The 27,087-nt window shown below is 37.8% G+C and overlaps 1 protein-coding gene across 8 annotated transcripts in view; it reads right to left on the minus strand.

The window, feature by feature from the left end:
- Positions 1-15,762: 15,762 nt before the first annotated feature.
- LOC117411383 (protein dispatched homolog 1-like) overlaps positions 15,763-27,087 on the minus strand; it is a 131,691-nt gene continuing 120,366 nt past the window's right edge. For all 8 annotated transcript variants that reach the window (XM_059025295.1, XM_059025297.1, XM_059025296.1 and 5 more), the window contains 5 exons: positions 24,368-24,491; positions 23,552-23,679; positions 22,670-22,767; positions 21,929-22,026; positions 15,763-20,552 (listed from right to left, as the gene is read on the minus strand). In XM_059025295.1, the coding sequence (XP_058881278.1) occupies positions 16,929-20,552; positions 21,929-22,026; positions 22,670-22,767; positions 23,552-23,679; positions 24,368-24,491 (4,072 nt within the window). In that variant the 3' untranslated portion in view covers positions 15,763-16,928. The remainder of the gene's footprint in view (positions 20,553-21,928; positions 22,027-22,669; positions 22,768-23,551; positions 23,680-24,367; positions 24,492-27,087) is intronic.

Below are 27,087 nucleotides of genomic sequence, written 5' to 3' on the forward strand. Positions count from 1 at the left end.
CTTACTGTAATTAACAGGAGATATGATGCTTCCGACTCCAGTTTTTTTAGTTGTTGCTCTACCTCTTCTTTAACTGCATACGGTACAGTTCTAGGTTTACAAAATTTTGGCACAGCTTCTTTAGACACATTCAGACTGGCTTTAATTCCTGGCACTAAACCCAATCTTGGCTCAAAAACAGATGCAAAATCGTTGCACAGGTCAACTGCTCCCTGTTTCATCACCATATTTACTCCTGACCAATCTAACTGCAGTTTACTTATCCAGTCTATACCGAGCAGGGCAGGGCCATTGCCTTTTACTACAAACAATTCCAGGTGTTTAGTTTCATTTTTACAGGATACCTTTACTTCAATTTTACCCATCAATGCCAAACACTTTGGTGTACATCCTAAGCACACAATTGCAGGGAATTTTAATTGCAGTGACATAATAAATGTTTCTCAATACATCGATTTTAATTTGTACTGTAGTTAATATTTCTGTATGTCCCCAACCCATTTACAAAGATTTATTTTAGGCCTGCATGAAATCCCTTGGGAACCCTGTGCAAATATAATACTCTCCCATTAAATCCCATTGGAACCCCATGACAATACAATACTCTCCCATAAAATCCAGTGGGAACCCCATGGACATTCCCATAAGGGAAGTTAATAACAGCACCTGTTTATTTTGAGCAAATACAAGACTGCTCACGTAACCTAGATCCAGCATATGATGTAGTCGACACAAGGTAAAAGCCCGAACTGAAGGCAAATATAGTGCTATTAGATTCGCAGGTTGCTCTGAAAAAGCAAGCTCAATGTAATGTTGAATTTTATTAGCTGGCTGTGATGTAATGCTTTGTTGTTCATCACTGGGAAGTGCTTTTTTCAAATGATGTTTGAAAACAATGGAGAGACAGAGAGAACATGTTGAAAGGGAACAAAAAAAAAACAACCTTATTAACCGATAAACAAAATCTTGAACATCGTTTTCATTCCAGAACGTAATAAATTAATTTAGTTTCGTTTTTTGTTCTGTTTTTTTTTTTTTTTTATTGTTCCGGTTCTGTTTCCATTTTGAATCCCTGCTTTAGACTAGAAGTATGTTTCAATTGCTTTTAAAAAACATTTGTCATTTAATAAAAGTTATTTTAGTATTTCTAAATTCAGCCCTTTTGACTATTTAAAAGTTCCGGACTAACCTCTAAACATGGTATGTGCTTTGCACTGCAGTGATTTGTGGACAAAATCGAAGTGCTCTTCGTGTGTTTCTACCTGATCACTTCCCAATTACCTACAGTGAAACAGTGTGCATTTGTTATCTACAATTTAGTAATGCTATTGTCAGTACTGTGTTGGATATTTTCCAATGAACAAATAGCTTGTGCACTAACAAGGTGCTGCACTCATTTGGCCCAAAGATGGACAAAGACAGAATTAGGCCAGTTTTGAAAGCCTGTTTCCAGTTATTAGTTTCCTGTGAAGCTTTCACATTTTTACCACATTCAACTACTTTATCTCTGGGTCTCTGTCAGATTATATTAACCAGAAAATGTGTAGTCCTTTATCAGATAATACACACATTTTGTGTTAATTTAACACATACCCTGCTTTGTTTTATTTTACTGACAGTGGAATATTACAAAAAATACACATTGCAATGTTGTTAGTTGCAAGCTCATAATGTGATTTTGTGACCTGTTTTGCAACCTAGTTCCTGTTTTGCCCTTTTAGAAAATCATGCTGACAGTTTTAGTGTGTGTGCATGAATTTTCATGCTTGAAAGGCTGCCTTGTCAAAGACCAGGAGAAAAACAACTTTATGCCAGCTATCAGACTTCAGTGATGAAAATAGAGATATCCATATGACTGAGGTTAACAAATACGCCATGGTGCATAGGGGCAAGGATAAACATGACACATTGCCCAGGAATAACATCATCTGATCTCTGTTGGGAGGGTGGGGTGATGCATTGGCACCCCTCTGGGTTTTGGAACACTTAGTGGGGATGAGGGGTACATTTGACACTGCAAAATATTGGATTGTGTCAAGTACCATTACAGTACATGGAGCAGATGAGTTTCAGTTCCTGTAAATTCCACTTGTTTCCATTGCCACATTTCAATGGAGACATTTAACATTTTGGCAGAATTGGAAACTTATTTTATGATAAACAGCCTTTACAGTTGTTCAAGGGCCAAGATTTATGCCAAAATCTGACACCCATTTATCAGTATGTCGCTCTATTTTGCAATTATAGCTTGGTTGCTGGTACAGAACAGTGTAAAATATTGCAAAGGTTTCAACAGGTCCAAACAATAAATGAGTTCAAAAAGGTTCTAGGCTGTACAAAAGAAAGCTATACGTTGCCCCATAAGCTAAAGTAAAAACAAAGGCAGCTAAGTGGCACAGCATGTTTATTAACTAGCTTTACATGGCTTGCATGCTGGCATTTGATTGGGTATGCTCTCTTTATTGTCACAGCTAGTATAGATAGTAAAATAAAATTTTTAAAAAATGAAAAGCGTATTTGCTTACTATTGCAATTTACTATTTGGTCAACTTTTTAGTAAACTAACCTTCTGTTGTATGTCTCTATAACCATATGATGATAAAAATAAAAAAAAATCGACAGAATCGACTTTGAATCGACAGTTATTTAATTGTGTCTAATTCTTTTTTCCATATCCCGATGGTTTGATCTATGACTATCATCGTAAGTACAGTGTTGTACTTACGATACTCAATTTTCTAACAGTTTTAATGATACATTAGCCTACACACAGATGCTTTTGTTTAGAATTGGAACAACATACGTTTTCTATTTTTGTCTGCCCAAACGTTATGTTTCTATCTTTTTTTTATAAAAGTGTACTAGAAATGTTGACTTTGTTTTAAAGATGGAAGCACCCAACAAAACACATATATTTCAGCACTATTTAACAAACGGTTTCACATCACATGTAGATTACACTTTTATAACATGCACTGTACATCTCCAAACTAGTACTACAACAAGTAAAAACAATTCAAATCAGTCTCGTCTTACAAAGGTGAAAGCTGTGTGAGGGAGATACAGGACACATATAAACAGAAGGCCACTTGCATTTCAGTTGGGACGAGTCACAAGCGTGCAATCCATCTTCACTTCCTGATCTGCAACTAGTCCCAAATGGCTTTTTATCTGAGTAAGTAAAGTGTATCCTTGCAATAAGAACTTGTTTCTACTAATGGCCCTTCTTAATATTTAAAAAAAAAAAAGTTGAAAACTTTACTAACTTAATGCATATCATTGTAGCCTGCTGCATATTCAGATTGAAGTACTGATGTATTTATAGTTTCACAATTTAATCTAATAAGGTAACAACAAAATATCAGGTGATTCAGTCCAGCTGATGGAACATATTTGTTGAATTATTTGTAGGCAACAAACTTCATTTCGAAGATTTAAGGTTAGTGTCCTAAACTTAGTATGTTTTAGCTCCACTGTGACATCTTAATGTGGGTAAAATGTTTTCTGTCCTGACCAACAAGTAAGATACCACCCATGAAAGTGTACATGGTGTAACCCCAAAATAATGGATTACCCCATCATTTTGCAGTTCTCACATTTTCCTGTACAAAAGTAAATGTGTATTTCATTTTTTATAACTTTTCAAAATGCTACTTATGAACTAACAATCACTCCTTCCAGATATTTCAAAAGTTCACCCCTGCATTCTACTTCAAGCTCACATGATGGAACACAGAGAGACTGAAAACCTCAAAAGTAATTGGAAAAGCAGTGATTGGTCACTAAAGATCCTTAAGCGTGAGACTTTCTGGGAGTTTCCAAGAAGCGACTCGGCTCCTCAGTACCAACTGATGCCTTTCCAATCTGTGTTCCTTCATGTGACCTGTAAACTGCACTACTGTATTTCAGACACTGCAGTAATATTACAGTGTATGCAAAGGCTAAAATGTTATTCCTTTTTGTAAGTGAAGTTGCATTAATGTGTCCTGCCATGTGCCTATTTAAGTAGAATATATGAAGAACCAGCTCACTTTTACTGATGTGTCAATACCGTAATTATGAGCCACAGTGAACACTTTGCTCACCTTTAGATAAAAAGGTGGTCTAGTTCAGCCACATGTAAAAACGAATGTTAAAATAGAAACAAAAACATAGTAAGTCAAAGGCACACTTTAAAAGCCTTGTACATTGCACAAATTTACAATTCATAAAGAGGAAGTCACAGGAATCTAGAATGACCTTTTGATACCGTTTCCTGCCTAAACAAAGTGTCTGTTGATTGAGAAGACGAGAAACATTTCTCAGCAGTAATCAGCACCACAGGAATAGTCATTTTAAAAACCAGTTTAGCACACTCTGTAAACATGGCCTTTTCTAATCTGCATCAATATGATGTCTGTACTTAAAATTATATTGTATGGGGTTTATATTTCCTGTTTGTGTCTACTAGGAACTAAAGCCCCCAAAAGTTGGATGGATTTAACAGGAAAAGAAAAAAAAAATACAATTATGCTGCCATCTTTTCACATGCCATATCGGTGTGTTTTTATAAATCATTTTATATATTTATTTTTAACACAGTAAAGTGATTCATTAAATTCCCAAATGTGTGCAGTAATAATGACAATAATAATGGCTTCAGATTTGTATGTATATTCATTTAAATAAAGTAATACACTGCAACCAAGATTTAGGAGATATTCAGAGTGTATATAAAATATTGTAAACCCCAAAAATGAACAAATGCTCCTGTACTGTGGTTCAAATGAAAACTGGTATGCATGTGATGTTCAGGTGATTTTTGTAAGTATTGTCTATACCGATTTATATAAACATGAATATAAAAATTTTATTTACATCGACTTGTCTGCAAGTGGTTTCCCAGCAATGTCCTGGTTATTTTTTACTGGTCTGTTTTATTGAAAGATTAACTAACAGTAAATTATCTCAGCTTCTGTGGCTGCTTGAATTTGATCTCGCATCAAACCCTCAAGTTTCTTCTGGGTAATAAGTAGCCTTGAGGTTTCCTTAACATCTATTTGTCATGTTATGGTTTCTAGCATGGCTCATTTCTAAGAGCTACTTGGGAGAAGGATGACATTGGGATGGGGTTCAGCTGTGATTCGCAGAAGCACATCATTAAGCTAGAACCATGTTCTCCTCTTTAGTAATGGTAAAAATAGAATAGATCTTACATACATACACATACACAAACAATTGATTACATTAAATTATTATTTCACTTTGTTTTTGTTTTAATAGTTCAATTTTTAGAATATACTTTCATTCTTAAGTGTGGAAAATCTGGAAAAATTCAAGGAATTTATCTTCTAATATTATTTATTTAATCGTGCCAAAGTTTCATTTGAAATGTTACATTGAACCTAGGGCCCAGATTAGTGCCATCAGTGTAACTCTTTTGAGGCTAGTGGCTAGAACTGTAAATCTTAAGCTTAAAGATTTGTCATTAGTTTGAACACAATCAGAGGTTGACAATCAGAATACACTTCTGTAATGGTTCAAGTTTCTGTTTCTATATATATATATATTTTTTAAATTAAGTCAAATGTGTTTTTTTCAGATTGATCTAGGATTTGGGATATCTATTCCTAAAGAGAAGTTTGCCGTGGTTAACCTTTCTAATTACAGGAAATTGACAAGAGACATGATGGAAGTTCTCTTTTCAAAAGAGGAAATGACTACTTCTTCAGTGACTGGGTGGAAGTCAAACACTAAAGAAAATGCTGTTATGAAACCCCCTTTGTGCAAAAATGTTTTTGCAATTATTGGCGAGTGACTCATTTAAAAATTCAAATGACTATTTTCTATTTTTCACCTACTAAGTATTTTTACTTTGTTGAGTAACACAGTGCTGCTGTACAAAGAACAACACTACCTGCCCCACTATAGCTATTTAAGCAAATCAATACCTGAAACGAAAGACCTGTAAACTTAAGGCAGCGGCCATATTATCTACTAAGAGTGCCATTTAGTCCAGGAAAATTATTAAAACTGACATGGAGCATTCAGATAATAAAAACATTCACATAAAATGAAGTAGCCATTTATAGGGCATATAGACCATTCAAACTTACCATTTCATTGTTTTTTTATTTCAGCAGAAGTGCAGCAACAGTTTCCGACTGTGGAGAAAACTGCCATAAAGACCACAATGGCATACAAACTAAAAGAAGTGGCCACTCACTGCAACACTAGAGTCCAGCAATCTTGCAAATAAAATGGAATCATCTTTTTTAATGTTAAATAAAATATAATTTAAACAGATGTTCATTTTGCAGTTAAATAATTAAACTGAAAGACATACAAACTTTGAAGGAGTATTTATTTTCCTATTGTATAAATTGGTGTTAAAGTTTTTTACAGGTATAGGTAAAAAACCCTCATGAACCCCATTAGTCCCAAGAAACACTATTAAAATCCCATGAGAAACCCTTGGGAACCACTTTTGAATTCCATGAGAACCTCTTGGGAACCCCACTGAAATCCCCATTAAAACTCCATTAAAATCATGAAAATCCAATTAAAATCCCAGGAGAACCCCATTAAAATCTCATGGAAATCCAATTAAAATCCCATGAGAACCCTATTAAAATCCCATTGGGTAAGTGAAAGTTAAAATCATGGGTTTTTCATGGGTCCCAATTCACCATAGGAATCCCATGGAAATTTCCCCATGTGAGTTTTCCATAAGGGTTATTTTTACACAAAAAACAAGCTGTAAACGTAAGTGTGGCAAGTGAAGCGCTTCTGTTAATAATCGGGTGTTTGTTAGTTATATTCCTGGATATTAAGAGTTAAGACATTTTACTGTCGACTTGAGAAAACATAATTATAATTTAATTAATTAATTTGGTTGTATTCAATCATTTAACAATTCATGATTTAATTGTTGTGTTTCATTTTCATTGTTATATCCAAAATAAGTATGTAGAAAAGTTGCACGTGCACATGTTACATTTGTTGTATGTGTTACAGTGAAATGTGCATACCGTGTTCATAGGTAATTGATTACTTAGAGAGGATTCTTTCCTGCATATCTTCTGTTTAAAACAGAGTAGCTATGCAATAAGCTACAATACAATAGCCTACTTGACTAGAAAAAAATTAAAATAAAAAACTGAACCAGTATTAACCAGTATTTAATTTCGTTCGAACCAGAACGGAATCACCCATTCGGAACCGAAGCCGGAATGAAAAAAAATCAGATTCAAATCCCTGGTCTAAAAGTTGAATCATTTAATTTATTGTTTCCTTTAATATTTCCATATTTAGAGGCTCCAAATTTAACGCTCTTGGTGCACAAAGCACCCTAATTCACTTAATGGCAGTGGTACTTGGATTTGCAAATCTTTAGATACCGGTACATTAAATAAGAACATAAGAATGTTTACAAACGAGAGGAGACCATTTGGCTCATCTTGCTCGTTTGGTTGTTAGTAGCCTATTGATCCCATAACCTCATCAAGCAGCTTCTTGAAGGATCCCAGGGTGTCAGTTTCAACATCATTACTGGGGAGTTGGTTCCAAACTCTCACAATTCTCTGTGTAAAAAAGTGCCTCCTATTTACTGTTCAGAATGCCCCTTTATCTAATCTCCATTTGTGACCCCTGGTCCTTGTTTCTTTTTCAGGTTTTCATTGGTTTTCAGTTTTAATAAAATCTTCAGTTATTATTATTATTATTATTATTTATTTCTTAGCAGACGCCCCTATCCAGGGTGACTTACAGTCGTAAACAAAAATACATTTCAAGCAGCACAGTACAAGTAATAATACAACTAGGAGCAAGATAAAATACAATAACTTTGGTTCTAGCAAGTACAAGTATAACAAAATACCATTCAATAACGGAGCAGATAACAGTGTCCGTGATAGTTACATCAGGATATAATTAAATACAAAATAATACAGATTAAATAACACTTGTGACAGATTACAGTACTCAAAGTACAGGATTAAATACAGTAAAATAGGGGGCAGATAAGAGCAAGTAAAGCGCATTTAAGGAAGAGTGATAAATGTCCAGAGGGAAAAAAAAGTTCTACATGTGCTGTCTGAAGAGGTGAGTCTTGAGGAGGCGCCGGAATGTGGTCACGGACTGGGCAGTCCTGACATCTGTAGGAAGGTCATACCACCACTGTGGGGCGAGGGTGGAGAAGGAGCGGGCTCTGGAGGCAGGGGAGCGTAGAGGAGGTAGAGCCAGTCTTCTAGTGCAGGCGGAGCGGAGAGGTCGAGTGGGGGTGTAGGGAGAGATGAGGGTCTGGAGGTAGCTGGGTGCAGTCTGGTCAAGGCATCTGTAGGCTAGTACAAGAGTCTTGAACTGGATGCGAGCGGTGATAGGGAGCCAGTGGAGTGAGCGGAGCAGTGGAGTTGCGAGGGAGAAGCGAGGCAGAGAGAACACCAGGCGAGCAGCGGAGTTCTGGATGAGCTGGAGCGGACGTGTGGCGGATGCAAGGAGGCCAGCCAGGAGGGAGTTGCAGTAGTCTAGGCGGGAGAGTACCAGGGCATAGACCAGGAGCTGGGTGGCATAGTTGGTGAGGAACGGTCGGATTCTTCGTATGTTGCTCAGGAAGAATCGGCAAGTGCGTGCCAGAGTGGAGATGTGCTGGGAATACGGGAGGCAGGGGTCCAGGGTGGCTCCGAAGTTCTTAGCTGAGGAGGAGGGAGAGTGTGGTAAATTCCAGAGGAGCGGAGATAGAGAGATCAGAGGAGGGGGAGGAGGAGGAGGGAAAAAACAGGAGGTCAGATTTAGAGAGGTTGAGTTTGAGGTGATGCGAGTGCATCCAGGAGGAGATAGCAGACAGACAGGTAGATATATGGGAGGGGATGGTGGAGTCAGAGGTGGGGATGGAGAGTAAAATCTGAGCATCATCAGCATAGAAATGGTATGAGAAACCATAGGATGCGATGAGTGGGCCCAGGGAGCGGGTGTAGAGAGAGAACAGGAGAGGACCCAAGACTGACCTGTTGAGAGAGGGCGAGGTGTGGAGGTAGCTCCACGCCAGATTACCTGGTAAGTGCGGATGGAGAGGTAGGAGGAGAACCAGGCCAGAGCAGTGCCAGATTCCCAGGTCAGCGAGAGAGGATAGTAGAATAGAGTGATCGACAGTGTCAAAGGCAGCAGAGAGGTCGAGGAGAATTAGGACAGAGGAGAGAGAGGCAGCTCGGGCAGAGTTTAGTGAGTTGGTGACAGACAGGAGGGCGGTTTCAGTGGAGTGAGCAGAGCGGAAGACAGATTGGAGAGGGTCGAGCAGAGAGTGGTTGGACAGGAAAGCAGAGAGCTGGCGGTGTTCAGCCCGCTCAAGAGTTTTGGAGAGGAAGGGTAGGAGGGAGACAGAACGGTAGCTCTGGAGGGAGGTGGGGCCGAGGGTTGGTTTTTTGAGGAGGGGAGTGATAGAGGCTTGTTTGAAGGAGTTAGTGTATGAATGTGATTATTATTATTATTGGTCATCATTATTAAAACAAAGAAGCATCCTTTTACAGAAATACAAAACCAGTGTGTGGCGCTCCCTGTCACTTTGACCAAAATTAAGGTGAAATAGAGATAGACATACCATCAATTTCCAATTGTTCTGTTATTTCTTACCATATGGTATGTTTATTTGTATTGTCTTTATAACCACTGACACCATAAAGAACATTATATTTTTCGACTTTAACTACATTCCCATTGATGTCCATTTCTCTTATTTCTGTGGTAATTTCTGCATGAATGAGACAGTGACAGCCTCTCCTTCGACTCTCTCGAGTAATGACGTGTTGTGTACAGAAACATAGAGGCTCGCGCAGACAAACCGTCAGTTTGAGACAACAAGGCAATTCTATCTTTGGAGTAAGGGGGGAGTTTGCGTAGCAGCTACAGGAATATAGTAATGTGCACCTCTTCATGGTGACCCCCACCCCCAAAAAAAGGAATACGCTTGGACAGTTGTATTGGATTTACCACTGTATCATGTATAAAGGGTTTCACAGCCTCGCAAACAATAACAAACTTAATATGCACAAATGTGAGAATCCGTCACACGGCTGTGAGACTCTCAGAATTGTGAAAAACCGTGAATTTCACGGGTAAACCTTGAGACTTGACCTCTATGCGCCCACATAATTTTTAATGCACATTTTTATTGCTTGCTTGCAGTACCTTACACTTTTATCTATTAAATGTCATTTGCCATGTGTCTGCCAAGTTCTCAATGCTGTCTAGATCATTTTGAATGACCTTTGCTTCTGCAACGGTGTTTGCCAGTCCTCCTATTTTTGTGTCGTCTTCAAATTTAACACGTTTGCTTACTATACCAGAATCTAAGTCATTAATGTAGATTAGGAATAGCAGAGGACCTAATACTGATCCCTATGATACTCCATTAGTTACCTCACTCCATTTTGAGGTTTCTCCTCTCATCAGTATTTTGTTTTCTACATGTTAACCACTCCCTAATCCATGTGAATGCATTTCCTTGAATCCCTACTGCGTTGAGTTTGAGAATTCATCTTTTATGCAGGACCTTGTCAAAAGCTTTCTGGCAATCTAAATAAACCATGTCATATGCTTTGCAATTATTAATTGTCGATGTTGCATCCTCAAAAAAATCAAGCAGGTTAGTTAGACACGATCTCCCTTTCCTAAAACCATGCTGACTGTCTCCCAGGATACGGTTACCATATAGGTTTTGGATCTTATTAGTTTCCATAAGTTTACATATAATAGAAGTCAGGCTTATTGGTCTGTAGTTACCTGCTTTTGTCTCCCTTTTTGTGGATCGGTATTGCGTTTTCAATTCTCCAGTCTGTCGGTACAACCCCTGTGTCAAGAGACTGTTGCATGGACCACTTTGTTATTCAACAAAGTGCAATGGCTATCAAGCTTTAATTATGGGTTCTAAAAATGACAGCTATTAGCAATCAAAATCAGTAAATGGCTAACATATATTTTTTGTTCAAGACCTATCCATTCAGTTCACTAAATAGTAAAGCATATGGCTTTGTCAAAATTCTGGTTTCACACAAGAGCAACCGTTGCTCAGGCTATTTAACTTTCTCTGCAGTAACTTTCCATAATATCACATAAAGCCCAAAAGCACAAGTTTAATAGAGAAAGGCTTTCATTGTGGTTTGAAAAAAAAACAAAAAAACTCTCAAACACTGAGATTCAGACTACCAGTGAGTAAATATCGGGCAAGTTTACACAGGAGATACAAGTTTGGAATGACTCCAAAGTAAGAGGAAGGTTATAACAGTTGGTCTTGAGTTACGCAAAATTTTGTGGTGCCTCAGGCGGGTGGCAAGACCAGACAGAGAAAGGAACTGTATTCCTGCCAGAACAGAGAAGAACAACTCAATCCTACTGCAGGCTGTATATAACCACTGAAATAAAGATACTTCAGGTTAACCGACGTATCCTCTTATTTTATTTTTCTTGCATTGGTGTGGCTACCCAAGCAAAAATAGTAATGCAAGACCCAGACGTATTAACATATCTCCAAATTTGTCTTCATTATAAATGCTTCAGCCACCAGGTCTTAAATTATTACCTGATTGATGATGTCCGCTTACACAATCCACAGCTGAAGTAGCCCAGCCATGATTAACAGTGTAATATTGGGGACATTTTTAGTGCCGATTTGCTAGGGATATTCAGTTATGTACAGGACATACTGTAACATGATAAATAATAAAAATTAAAAAAAAATATTGTAAAATATTTTATTAAACAAAAGTGCCAACCTATGCTTTAAATGAAATGTTCTTGCCTCTCGCCTTGTATTGAGACGAGAATCTTTTGGTTATTCACAAGTTTTTTTATATTAACTCTATATAAAGCTGTGCACCCTGGTAACCGTGTAGTGAACACTGTGCTGCAGCTAGACAGCTGCAGCGAGTTTGAAATACAACACATGAAGGTAGAGAAAAGGGGTGGTGGTGTATGTGGTGGGGCAGTGATCATGTTGCCTGTGCTAATCATTTGTGAGAAAATTTATTTTAAAACCTTAATTCTCACCTTTTAAGCAATTATCGAAGCTTGCAAAGGGTTACAATCAACATCAAATTCCCTCAGCTACTGGAGTTCCAGATGAATCGGCTGAATCATTAATAACTAATTAAAATGTCCAGTTTGCATAACGACACAATCGTTAAGAAAATCTACAGGGAAAAGCTTTTAGCAATGAGAGTCCTTGAGTCAGGCATTTTCTCCACTCTGGTTCAAATAAATGCAGTAGACATAATGCACATTAACTGTGACCCTAACTAAAACTGCCAGCTATTGATAATCTAAGCAAAAGGGAAATGTCATTATGAAAACCAGAACTGAAACAATGCAGCTTTTAAAGTTGTACTTGGCCAGGTTTTTGTTTGTGTTTAAAACCTTTAAAAATATGTGAGCCATGCTAAAATGTGTTGAGAAAGTAAATGAAACTAATTGAGAGGTTAATAGTATACAGTATTCAGTGACTGCAAACTGGCATCTTAATGAAAATAGTATTGGCTAGTTACATTTGTGTGTAAATAACAACTGTTTCATTGTTAGTATATGTCTTTCAGAGCAGTATTTAACTTTAATCTTGCTTTTTCATATTCCTTCCTTATACTGATGCACCTCGGTGGTCTGATTGCAAAGCCAAGTCTTACATTATAAAACAACACTCTGAGGGGAAAATGATTGATCCTTTCTGTTTGGTATATAATTAGTTTTTGAAGTACAGCTGAAATGAGTGTTAGAATTTCATTCTTCATCTTTTATAACACACTAGAACGATAATTACCAGTGCACGTAATAATAAACTTGGAAACCTTTTTATCGTCTGATACAATATTAAAGGCTACTTATAGTGGAAACAAATGCTGGGACATTTAATCTACCTAGGCTCAGCCATTACAATATTTTCACCAGGGTATCATCCATTTGTTTTTGAAATTCCTCTGATGTTTTAACCAATATGGCCACACTAGGTTAACTACTGTATAATCTTGAGATTCATAATTTTAACTTGGCACCAAAGTTCCAATTATACTGTATCTTCTAGTCCACTGTATTTAACCCATGCTTGTCTACACAACTTTAATTTCTAATATAAGCTTTAAGGGATGGGTTTGGTATTCGAGAGCATTTGACGAGCCATATATGCCCATCCTTATGGACTAACCTAGCTCAAAGCACTGAGGGGGTTGGGGGTTGGGGGGCCGGGACTCATCCACAGGAAGACTGAGATTGCCCTGACTGGTACTGAGCTCGTTCAAATAATATTTCTGCAGTTGCCAAGAATGTTAACTCCCACTATTGTATGTGATATATTTAAAATTTGTTTAGTGCTGTACACTTTACCAATATCACTACCATGACCAGACCCAATGCTAGTTTTATCTTCTTGGGGCCAGTTTTTCAAAAACTAATCTGGATCAAAATTATCTGGATTTTGTAATCTGGATAAATGTAATCCAGCAGTTACATTTTCCGAAAAACCGGATCTAAACGATCCAGATAAAAGTAATCTCTATCACAAAATCCGGATCACTTTTATCCAGATTACAAGTTTTGAAAAACCGGCCCCAGAACACTGCTTTGTAGAATATTTAATAGAAATGACCAGGGTTGGGAAACACCAACTAGAGGACAAACAGCAGCCGTGCAGGTGTCTGCAGGTGAAACCAGCGTGTTCACAAAGCCAATGCAACACTTAGATCAACACAGGAAAAAGACTCCTCACCCAGCACAGAACACATACAGGCAGCCATGTTTACTGCAAGTACAACTGGGGTTTCAGTTATATCAGTATCTCACATAAATATTTGCCAATTAAACTGTGATTTTTTATTATTATAATTTATTTGATTAAAATCAAAATCAGTACAACTTTCGTAAAACTACTTAATGCAAAATAAGTGACAGTAAGATTTGTGCTCAATCACCCTTTTTTTCTTCAAGCAATGGCTGGATGCTTGTATACAGTAAAACATGTCTCTCGCTAATACACATAATCCGTTCTTTTGAACAACCTGCATGTCATGCAAACTGAATGTCATTTAACCTTCACATAAAATGGAGGCTTACTTAGTTTTATTCAATGATATTAGCCAATTCTGGTTATGTAAAGCCACAATCATACATTTATCATAGTGATAGCTGTCATGACGATATGTCCAACATATTGACTGTGCCACTGTACAAAAATGGGAATTGGTCACATGTGTTGAATTCATCCTCTATATTTAAACACAGTACTGTATATAAAATGTAACTTAAAAGTAAAGAATAAGAACATATATTAACACTGCACACAATTATGTCCCCAGCTGTGTGACAAGCATCAAATCCATTAAGACGTTAACAAGGGTCTGTTCTAGAGTGTTATGCATGGATTCCATCGAATTACACACTGTGCTCCATGCTTATAGTTTTTAGATACACATTGAGATTCAATTGATCTGAAAACAAATATTATGGGTCCTATTATGTAGCTACTCCATTTCTTAAGGAATAAAATAGAGATGCCAGTAACCTTTGATACACTGTAAGACCTATTTTAATTCTCTACAAATGGTGGAGGTAATTTGATCAACCAACATTCTGTTGGTGTACAGTCTGTGTTGGAACATTGGAACACATGCACATATTACAGTTTTTCATAGTAAAGAAATAACTGAAACAAATATTGTTGGTCTGAAACTAAAAGGCATAATGATTGATTATGCTATATAAAAAAAAGATTCCAACAGAATCTATATTAGTGTAACTGTGGCTAAGGATACTGTGTTAAGTATTTAAACTGGATATAGCTTTTTTTTTTTTTTATAGTGGAAACTGAATTTATTTCAGCAGCTCATATTCTTTTATATAATGTTTCCTGTAGTGTAATGCTTCATATTTCCTATTTCTAATCATTCCAATGCATCTGAATCCAATGCATAACCAGACACTCTGTAGCCTAAATAGTATGTCCATCCAAAGATATGTTATCATTGTGATGTCATAAACAACATTACCAGAAAATGTTTATAGAAGGGTTAAATCTTTGTCACATATTAAACTAAGCATCTACTACCAAGGATATACTTTTTTCTTATTTTTAATGTAAATCTTTAAACAATGTTTACCAAATATATATACTGCATGGCTTGGTATGTGATAATAATAATAATAATAATAATAATAATAATAATAATAATAATAATAATAATAATAATAATAATAAATATGGTTATTAACCCTGTACTGCAGTTTTTTTTTTTTGACAAAACATTATTTGTTTTCCAACAAGATCTCCCAACCAATGAAGCAGATTGACTCATATCATTATTAAAATGGTGGTTCAGCATTCACACTGAGCTAAGCATCTTCTAGATATACCAAAGCTATGGAACAACTGGAAAATCATGTAAAATCACAGGGAGCCCACTGTTTGTTTAAAATATAGCAATATTTTAGATCTGCCACCTATTAGATGAACTGAAATGAACCCTATTTTTTAAACAAACAGGACAGAATATCCTTTATACAGATTTACTATGGTGGTTTTGCATGGTCTTTTTGCTGTTTTCCCATGATTATACTATGTGTTTACTATAGTTTACCCTGGTTTGCCATGTTTTTTTATATAGCTCGATGGTTTAACTATGTTACACTTTTATTACATTTCCCTTTTAGTTATAAAAAAAGTTTGAGCCAAATTTATATATAAAGTAATAACAAGATTACAAACAAACAACTACATTAGTACTGTATAGCAGTAAATAAACAGCAACACAATTGCAATGAACAATACATTTTATTACAATCTTTTGGTTATTTTTAAGTTTGTCAAAACACCTAAAGAAAAATATGCCTTTTTAAACAACTTAACTACATTCAAAGTCATAAGCTTATGGATTCCCTTTTTTGGAAAATATTTTTTTCACAACTAGACTTAATTTCAAAAACTGATTGTGCCAGGAGCCACCCTACATTTCTTTTATAAAATGTGCAATCAATCTTGCACTGACAGCAATACAAGGGGGAAGGGAACTGAAATACATAATGGTTAACCACATCCAGGTTACTTTAACATTTTAGCATTGTGAACATTTAATTATGTATGCTTATACACACAACATAACATATATATACTTCCAATACCAAAAAAGAAAATTACGCTAAACTGGTCAGCCTGTTAAATGCGTAACATAGGTGCAATATGCTTCCTATAGAATACATGGTAGCAAATTAGAAAAAACATCATACATATATGTTTTTGTTGTTTCATAAATGTACTGGCATCCCTAATACTAAAATGTACTGCTTTCCTGGATCTGTTGAAAGCCATTAGCATCAGGTTTTTAACAAATGTATTCCCAATTAAATTTCCTACTGTACATTCACAGGTCAATCGAATTATCCTTGGATGTGTGATCCCCAAAGTAAAGTGGAAATAAAAAGTGGAAATAAAATAAAAAGATGAGCCTTTTAGCCTTTTCAATGTAACTTTTTTGGGGGGATTCAGCATGGTGGGGATTCTGAATAAATAGTAAGCATTTTGTTGTTTACCCTTTGAAAATACACTGTGGGAGAAAACCATTTCCAGCATTACTGTTTCCTAGATAAACGGACAGTATTAGAGGCAATGACTCTTTTAAAACAACCACTCATTACTTTCATAAAGCAGTCTATTGAACATACAACATAATATAAAAATGAAGTTTAGTTGACCTAGTATCCCCTTTTAAAAAATATGTTTGTAAATTACACTGACCAACTTCAAAATTTACAAAAACAGCATATCACTATATTTTAATTTCTCCAAACTTCCCATAAATGTCTGACATTAAAGGTGTGTTTTTCTTTTTTAAGAAAAACATTGTTACAAAATTGGCCACTGAAATTGCCAAGCATGAATTGAAAAGGGACATTGCTCTTAAATAATATGTATAGTGCTTTTATTAACATAAACTTTCAGAAGATGGTTGTGAATTTGTTGATACAGCAGGCACCTTGGCTTCAGCTTTTGGCATACGAGAATTGCACTTAACTTTTAAAGTTCTGTTAAAGCACTGGGATTTTTCAGAGCAAGGTACAGGTGCAGTTTCTGTACTCTGAGGACTGTTTTGCTTTCTATTGTGATCAGCTTCTTTTACATGTTCCTCTTCGTTTACTAGCATTTTCTGTGACAAGTCAGGACCACCAGGTTTATTTTCGCTATGGTCTTTTTGCTCCAAATCACAATTGTCTGTATTCTGGCTGATGGTTTTATCTGCCTCTAATAAGTCATTGTTTTCTCCACTACCACCACATTCTTTTTGGTTTTGGCACATGCTGTTCTGAGAAGCAGCTACACCACGACATGGTTTTACCTTTTTCGCGCTGAGAACTGTGTCTTTCGGAACTGCCTTGTGTTCCTCCACACAGCGGGAGCATTGAGGTTCTGGAGCACCCACATTTTCGTGATGATGTTGTTGTAGCTGCTGTTGAAGCTGATGGACTGAATGCACGCAATAATTTCTGAGTAGAGAGTTTGGAGCAGAGTGTCTTTTCCCTCTTCCTTGCAAACAGGCGTGGTGGTGGGGGTGAGCATGCTGAACGTGATGCATAAGGCATTCCAAAGCTGGGTGCGGCGTGTCCAATGTGGACACTGGATTTTGAACTCTTGCAGATTTTCCAGTGTGGGGGATGCATTGAGAACACAAGCAGTCTCCAATCTGCTGGCATGAATGGGGTTTCCACTGCATGCCTACACATTGATAGGGGTCTACACAATTGCAGTTCATATTAAGAGAAGAATATTGGCACATATGGGGTGGGTCTGAGCAGCATTGAAACCCATGATCAGTGGTCCCACTTTTATCAAGGTCATTCTTGTTGTAGGGTTTGTGTGTGCATGTATGCTTGGGTCTGCCATTATACAATCTGGTGCAGACCTGTGTTTCTTCAGATGTTGTTTTTTCCACTGCCCTGCAACTGTGAGAAGCTAGAGGTTCCAATTCATAATGCTCATGTTCCACGTCTGAATCTCTGGGGTCTAACTGATACGTGTTCATCTGGCACAATTTGCTTTGGCTTCTAGTGGCTGAAGTTGTGGAAGTAGGGGGCGAATATGCGTGACATTGCAATTTTTTCGGCAGTGGAATCTGACCACAAGTACCTTGCGGTCCAATACATCTGCACATGCACTGAAAGAAAAATGTGGCAAAAGCCCAGCTAATGACCATGATGAGCATCATAAAGGTTCCTAGCTGGGTGTAAGCCAAGACAGTCGATGGCATCATCATCGCTCCAGCCACAAATGTCGTCAGCGCAGCCATGGCAATAGCAGAGCCCATGTGACTTAAGGAGAAAACCACTTTGCCTTCTCGATCAGGCTCAGGTGCAAGGCGGTAAGCCACTCCGTAATGAACAGCAAAGTCCACTGACAGGCCTACAGCAACAGATATAGTCACAGACTCCAGAACATTCAGCTCCCATCCCAGAAGCACCAATGAACCAACTGTGACGAAAATGGTTCCAGCAATGGATATAATAGCATAGAGACTTATTATAATATTCCAGGTAGTAAGCAGCATTACAGTAAAGGCAACCCCCACAGACAGCCCCATAGCAATCAAAGTGCCATCTGATAAACTGTCCTGTAGGTCATAGAATTCCAGGTTGCTCACAAACCACCCGTGACTCAAACCAGCAGGCGCACTTTTCAACTCTTCTTTGATCCAAGCATCGACCTCTCTGTAGAACTGGTGCATCTTTTCATAAGCTAACGTGAAGAGGTAAGTGCTCTGAAACTCCAGCACCACAGCTCTGATTGTATCGTTGATATCAAACCTTGGCCCAGGAGTCTTACTATCAAGATGATAGCCTGTACTCCTTTCAAGTTCCATGATTGCTCTCTTTATACAAAGTTCAAAGACCTCCTGCTTATAGGGGAAGATAGACTGGCTGCAGCAAGGGTAAACAGTTGCCTCATCACAGTCTTGGTTTTCCATCCACTGTTTAAACGTCTCAATAAAGCAGCTGGTGAAGTCCTGCTCATCTGTTTGGTAAAAAAAGGTCTGGTTTCTCAGTTTCTGGCAAAAATTCAAAATCCAAAGTTGTGAGGCTGGGCTGGCAATATTAAAATCACTGTCTAGTGTCAGTTTGCCTTTGTTTTTTGGGTTAAGGGGATCTCCATTGTCTTCTGGAGTTATACCCCAAATTATAGTGATGGGCATGTGCAGTTCCTCTCCATGGTGGACCCTTTCAAACATGAAAAGCTTTTTGTATTCAGCATCATACCGTTCAAAAGGGTGGGAGGATCTGAAGACCTGAAACTCTGAAAGCTCGAGTGAAGGCAGCTTCATTTTTGGGTTAACGCACACAATGTAGGCTCCGCCCACAGTGAAGGCAAGGAACCAAAACAGCCATATGTAACGGAACTTAATTACAATGCAAGGCAGCACTTTCTCAAAGAATATCCTTGATGCTTCAGAGACAGTAAAAATAAACTTGTTAATCTTTTGGCACAGCAAGGTCCAGTAGCTTTTGGTGTTGTACACCCGCTGCTGGGGTTTCTTGACGCAGCTAAATGTGTTCAGGAGGTAACGTTCATGCAACACAACAACTGCTGGCAACCAGGTCACCATCAGAATATAATTGACTAAAATGGCAGTACCAGCATATACACCAAAGCACCGTATTGCAGTGATGTTACTGACATAGTTAGCATAGAAGGCGGCGGCAGTGGTAAAACTGGTGACGAACATGGAGAGGGCAGCATGCTGCAAAGTGATGCTAACTGTCTGTGAAAGATCGGCATTAGGTTTATCAAATTTGGTGTAGTTCCAAACATCACACAGAACAAAGGCATCGTCTGCACCGATCCCAACAAGGATGATCAACGCTGTGAGGTTCATGAAGGGGAAAAACTCAAAGTTAAAGGCGATGCAGTACAAGAAGTAGGAGACAATCAGGGAGCTAATGATTGCAAACATGGTCATCAAGGTAATGAACATGGACTTGGTGTACACGCACATGACTAAAAGAACAATGACGATTGCGATGGCAGGATACTTAGTATCCATTAGAAGGTAGTCTTGAAATAAGTTATGTTTGATTCCAAACTCAATCCCAGTGATGGTTGTGATCCCATCAGAGCAGTTCCAATTTTCGAAATTGTCCAAGTATATGTTCATCATGCTTTCTCCCTTTTCGGTAGGGGAAAACAGCATGCTGTACTTTAAAGCTGGCATCACATAATCTGCAGTCTTTGGACTCAAGAAGTCTTTGTCCACTACAAAGTGGAGAATCTGGTAAACGGCATTGTATTTTGTACATTTCCTAGGCACATTTGTACACTTGAGCTGATCTTTCTTTCGAGTCGCCATGTCCCAGCAGTCTGGTCCCAAAGTACTATTGTGGTAATATTTGGCACATGATCTGAGTATTTTCAGAGTATGAGAAACATCACGCTCTGTAATTTTCTGACAAGATGACCTATTGTTTAAAATAGCAATATAGTTGCCCAATGTCCAGCTCGGGCAGCATGATTCATTAGTGGTCCGCTGGCAAAGGTTTCGATACTGTGGATGAGATCGAACCTGTAATTGATATAAAGATCTCAGGTTATTACACAGTTTCATATTTATACTTGTGTATAGATAGCTAAATCAAACTATATAGAATGAAGTGTAATCAGCTAGGTTAATACTTATAAGTTATTGGGTGATGTGATCAACTCTCCATTTTTTTCTAACATTCAAAACATTTTTATGCTGAATATTAGCAGGCCAAAAACAAAAATAAATAAAAAGGATTTTTGGTTGCGTAGATTTAAAAATAATTTGATTTATGTATGGTGTGACACGCTATTAGCCTTTTGGAGCTTAATTTAGGGGCAAATCAATTTATAACACATGACTTGTCACTACAGTTGGTGATCCATTTGCTTCAACCTATTTTCAGGTATACAATAATATACTTTGCACAATATGTGTTTTCCATTAAAAAAAATCAAAACAGTGCTGGAAGTTGTTGCAGACCTGGGACATTAAACCCTGTTAACAACTGAATGTAATATGGATTTTATTTCATGGAAGAGGTTTTAAATACAGGATAATACACATTTAATTATTTAAAGATAAAAACATATGCATTTTGCATGTTAATTGTGTCTTGATTAAGAGGAAAAGTAATTATAAACTTGACCATATCGTATCTCAACAATGTTCTTAAATTGAACACACATCTGTAATGTGTAATCTGCTGCAATGATATCTGCTTTGCCTGAATCATGACTATAAGAATCACTTTCCCCTTGGTCACTCTGGCTAGAACCTATAATTTACGTCCATCTACAATTAGTACTTTAGTGTTCAAAAAAGTCAACGCCCATTTCCTCAGATTGGTCTACCTCCAAACTATTGAACTTTATATGCAGAGGCTTAGGGCAGTGTGTCTCATGCCATTGTTTTACTGTACAACCAAAAAACTGCAGAACACAACTCAAACACTGTATGCAGTATGTAATATAATTAAATCTGATCTGACCTACTTGAGCACAAACCACTCTCTGGAGTTAGACAAAACACAACACTGGCTGTGTCGATTCTATTAGTATGAGTAGAAGTAGAAGTAAAAAAATGTGCTTTGATCCCCTTATTTTCTGCAACATCAAACAGCTTGGCATACAGATCGTGATTGATGATCAGCGAATTGTGCTGATAAATGCCTGTGAATGCATAACTAGAGCATTGCTCTGCGACATAACACACTTCAATTTTAAATGGCAGCCTTAAATCCAACAGGAGCTGGATAATATCAATATTTATTAAAAATAAATGTCATTTTGAGAAACAGGCTTCATCAGTGGATAAGAAGTGACTTATTTTTAAGAAAATGAAAATGTATCTTGGTATAGTTGGAATGTTTTATTGAACTTGAATAAGAGAGCATAAAAAATTAAAGCTGTACCTACCCTTGCATTATCTAGATTGCACATTGATTTAATAGCTTGGATACTCCACAAATTCTTCCCTTCTGCTGAGGTAAATACCACTCGAGAATACCGGTCATCTGTTTGAAAACAAAGTGGGCATGTCAATAGTGTACTTTCAATTTAAAGTGCTGAATCACTGCTTATTAAATGTAACACAGTACAGCTCTCTATCATGATTGTGTACATTTCTTCTTTTATTTAAGCAATGCAACTTCTAAAGAATGGTATGTCTATCTTTTTTTATGGAAGAATGCCTTTTCAAGCTTTTTAAAATCATACTGAATGTAAGCCCCACCCTTTTATTGGTATGACCTTCTTTTCATCTACATTGACTAACTGCACATTTTGTACACCAACCACTATAATGGTTTTACTACAGCTAAAATCTATGTTGAGTTTCTTGAATAAAAACTTCAGTTTAAAAGGGGGTTATTGTTTGTATTTTACAAGTTATTTTAGTTTAAAGAATTAGGCATATGACTGGGTATGAACAACAACCTATATATATGGTTTGTACAGATGAGCTTTTAAGCATATTTCTAATGCTTTTTACCAAATGTCTCCTCTCACTAAAAGCTTTAAGAACAGACTCCAGCAGTCTAAAAATATATATATATATATATCTTAATTTTAGATGACTGATGCATGGAGAATTATTTTTTAAAGACTTCAGAAGTCCTGCATATTAAGGTATTGCATATTTTTCACTAATTCCCTTACCGGGAACATCACAGAAAAAGCTGTCCTTGTGGAAGTTCCAGTCAGCCTGTCTTTTGTCTCGCTCATGGTAATCATCTGACCGCCTGTCTTCCCGGTAACTGAAATGAGGAAAAAAAAAAAAAAAACACACATCTGAGTGATTCAAAGAGAATACAAAATTACTTTATTTATTATTTCACAAAGACCCGTTAACATTTTAATTTATTTTCAAAAGGGGACATTAAAAGACGGCAGTAGCTGTCAGAGAGGTCATAAAAAGCAATTAATTACAACTCTTTCAAAACGAAGGCAGTTTGTTTAACGTAGCTAAAGTTACAGTTTGGGGTCAGTAACTTTCAAACAAAATCTGAATCGTTTGCCAAGTATGAGCGGCTAGAAAGGCGAAAGCTCTATGGATATACTCTACAATAAAAAAAAAATACTCTGTTATATAAAAATATATAAAAGGACCCTCAGTTATACATAATGACCCTCAGATGTTGGGGCATGTCTTTCAGTAATCTTTACATGTTACTTCTAGGATATCTCCTTTCTAACAGAAAATGCCTCAAATAAAAGAAAAAATACGTATTCCCTGTTTATAATCTGTGTAAATTACATTAAAAAAAACAAGTTCGACAGTTCTCAGACCTTTAGCTACATCTATTGACAGACTGGACTTAATCTTTTAGCAAAGAAGTTGTGTTAGACCAAACCCAATGGATGGTTCCTCCTGATTTAGAATCTCGTTGACAGTTCTGCAGTAGATTTTACAAGGGTGATTTGTGCCCAATTATCAACAGCAGGCTTTTGAATCAGCAATTAAGAATACATTGATTAGAGAGGCACAAGCTATACAAGTCTGACAACACTGTAGATAAGATCAAAGCTACATCAAATTACCTTTTTGCTTGCTCATCTGCATATTTAAATGGATAGTTTGCTAGTGTTGCTTTGTACCCTGTATTTTTCACCATGTTGTTCCATGTAACAAGCCTCTGGCCAATTGCTGTACCTCTTGGTTCAAAGCCCTGTTGTAGAAATTCAGATGAGTTAAATTTACATTACACAATATTATGTCAAACTTGAAATAAAATTCTCCCCTTAAAATCGAGTATATAGCCACTGTGTTTTTTGCGAAGACACGACAATGGCAGGGGTTTGTCTTTGTTTTATTTTTATTTTTTTTAACGTATATACATTGTTACATACAATGGCTTTGATAACATTTAGCAAATGAATGCATATTCAAATACTTGTCTGAATCATGAATGGATACCCAAACATGAAAATTCTGTGTTCGTCCCAGCACCATCATAAATCCAATGATTTCTGGTATCTGCTAATAATTTAAACCTTACCGTCTTACCTTCATATTTTCCACATCCCTGGAAAGTATCCAAAATGACATTTGACATCCTCTAAATCCACTCCCCATTTATATATTCTAATAGGTCACCATCGTGGCCCACAAAGACAGCTTCTGAAAGCTCTTTCCTGTTTTCCAATTGTGAACAGCTGTTGTTCATAAGGGGTAGATACTTTTCTGCAGCAGTTTTACAGCATGGAAGGAGGGGGAGGGAGGCTAAAATTAAAACCAAATGATGCCTAAACAATCTTAAGAGTCCATTATGTACCTCTTATTATTAGATTGATGTAACAACCAACATATTTTAAAACAATTCCAACTAATTTTCTTAGATAAACATTGGCACTTACCAGCAATGGATCAGAAAATTCAGGAAGGTCTGGCACCAAAATCCCCACAAGTGCACAGAGCACGATTAGCACAGTACATACTCCCAGAACCACTACCGGCCAGTCAGCTATCAGTGCGGCATAGCTGCAAGAAGTATATGAGAACAATCTGATATATGAACAAGCTGTATAGATTTTATCTGAGACACGTACAATCCACAGAAATACTCACACAAAATGTACAAGCTATTTTTTTTTCATTTTCACAGATAAATAATAAATATGCAATTTTATGCAATAGCACACGACATCTGTATAGTTTAAGACAATTTATCTGGTAGTGTAGTTAATAAAATTCACACGAGAAGCCCACATTGAAAAAGAAATGTAATGTAAGAGATGGTGGTTCTAAATTTTAACATACTAGGAATGGATATTTCCAAGAAATAATCATTCTAATGTTTTCATTAAAATGTAATCTCTGTTACACAGAAGAGATTCGCTTTTTGTTAAAGTGAACTAGTAAATCTAAAGCAAATGCAAATACACACGTTGTTCAATCTAATCCAATTATTAGGCTGTTTCAGCCTTTATAATATACAAAACAAAACAAAACAAAACAAAATATGAATCATTATTGGAGGCATTTCCAAAGAAAACTGACACTTGCAGAACCAAGACATTTTATCTACCCATAACTAAATGGTCAGTGGTTCCACAAATATGAAATCTGATCTTTGAACAAACTGGCATCTGGCCCTCTTTCCAGGTTTATGTAACCCACCCAATGCACAAGATATCTAGCTGCTCTATGTCTCTGTGTGCAGTGTGTTCTTTCAGTGTAACTTTTTACACGTGAAGACTAAGAGACTTGGCACCAAACTGTAACACTATAGTGTTACCAACAGTACTCTACACCTTTATATTTTATGCAGCAGTATTACCACAGGATATATTATTTAGCTGTTATTTGTTAAACATGTTTCCTTTACTGATGACTTCTGACAAGTATCAACCGATAATTTGATAATGTTAGGTTACGGATGTAACCCTGGTTCCCTGAAAGAGAAGATGACCACCAACCATACTTTTGGGATATGCCTGCCACAGGTCAGGTATTCACTAAGCATTTTATGTACTAGCTGCTGATAGGCCCCTCTGGGCAGTAACATCCTCGGCCCCACCTTCTCGAGGGAACTCCACGGAGCTCACTTCCTCTTTTGTATCAAACCCACGAAGGCGACCGATGCGACCCATAGGTTGGTGGTCGTCTTCTTAATGTTCCCTTTCAGTTCAAGTATATGAGAAGTATACCAAAGCCGTCGCGAGGGAGCATGAGCGGAGACAGTAGACGAGGGATGTCTCAAGAGAGTGCAACCTCAAGGACCCTTGTGCCTAATGAAGGCATAGAGGGATCTACAACATGGTGGCAGTGTATGGGGTAGCCCAGCTAGCGGCAGTACATATGTGGGACAATGAAGCTCCTCTAAAGAGGGCCCATGATGTAGCCACTCCTCTGGTAGAGTGTGTGGCCACCCGCCTAGGTAGGGGTAGGCCGGCATTAGTATATGCAGTCGAGACTGTGTCCACAATCCAGTGAGACAGCTGCTACTTTGAGAGGGCCTGATCCAGGGTCCTTAAACCATGACAGACGAAGAGCTGGTCAGACTGATGCAGAGCTCTCGTCCCGTCAACAGAACATCTCAATGCCCGAACCGGGCAGAGGGAGTTTAGTCTTTGATCCTCCTCCAAAGAAAAAAAGAGGGGGGTGGAAAGCCTCTAGCTCCACTGACTGATTTAAGTGAAAAGCCATAACCAAGGAGGAATATGGGGTTCATATTATTATTATTATTATTTATTTCTTAGCAGACGCCCTTATCCAGGGCGACTTACAATTGTTACAAGATATCACATTATTTTTTACATACAATTACCCATTTATACAGTTGGGTTTTTAATGGAGCAATCTAGGTAAAGTACCTTGCTCAAGGGTACAGCAGCAGTGTCCCCACCGGGGATTTAACCCACGACCCTCTGGTCAAGAGTCCAGGACAACTGCCGCATTCTCTCTCCGGACCTTCTCTAGGAAGGCCGAGAGCAACGGTATTGACAGGAATGCGTATAAAAGCTTCCTGGGCCACTCATGAGATAGGGCGATGACGCCTAGTGGAACGCAGAAGTGGTGGAGGGAGAACCATATAGGGCAGTGAGTCGTTTCCGCCTTGGCGAAGAGATTGACTCGGGCCTTGCCAAGACACTCCCAAATGCGCTCCACCGCCTGAGAGTGGAGCCGCCATTCTGACGGGTGAGGACCCTCCCTCGAGAGAAGGTCCGCTGCCCAATTCACTACTCCGGGAACATGAACAGCCCAGAGGGATAACAGGTTACGTTGTACCCAAGTCAATGCAATGTAACCCCGGGGACCGAAGTCCTCCTGGTGGTTGACATACGCCACTACTGACATGTTGTCCGTCCAGACCAGGACATATACGCCACTACCGACATGTTGTCCGTCCGCGCCAGGAGAAAATGCTGGAGAGCAGGGTGAACCGTTCACAGTTCCACCGCATCTATATGCAGGGATGTCTAATGGACCAACCAGGACCCACCGACTCCTCTGCCGGCCCAGACTGCACCCCAACCTACATTCGATGCGTCTGTTGTCACCACCTGACTGCTGTAGATCACCCCATCCTTACACCTTCGTGTAGGAGAAAGGTTTGCCCACCAGCGCAGGGCTT

This window comes from Acipenser ruthenus, chromosome 6 (assembly GCF_902713425.1).
Source record: "Acipenser ruthenus chromosome 6, fAciRut3.2 maternal haplotype, whole genome shotgun sequence".
Classification (NCBI taxonomy): domain Eukaryota; kingdom Metazoa; phylum Chordata; class Actinopteri; order Acipenseriformes; family Acipenseridae; genus Acipenser; species Acipenser ruthenus.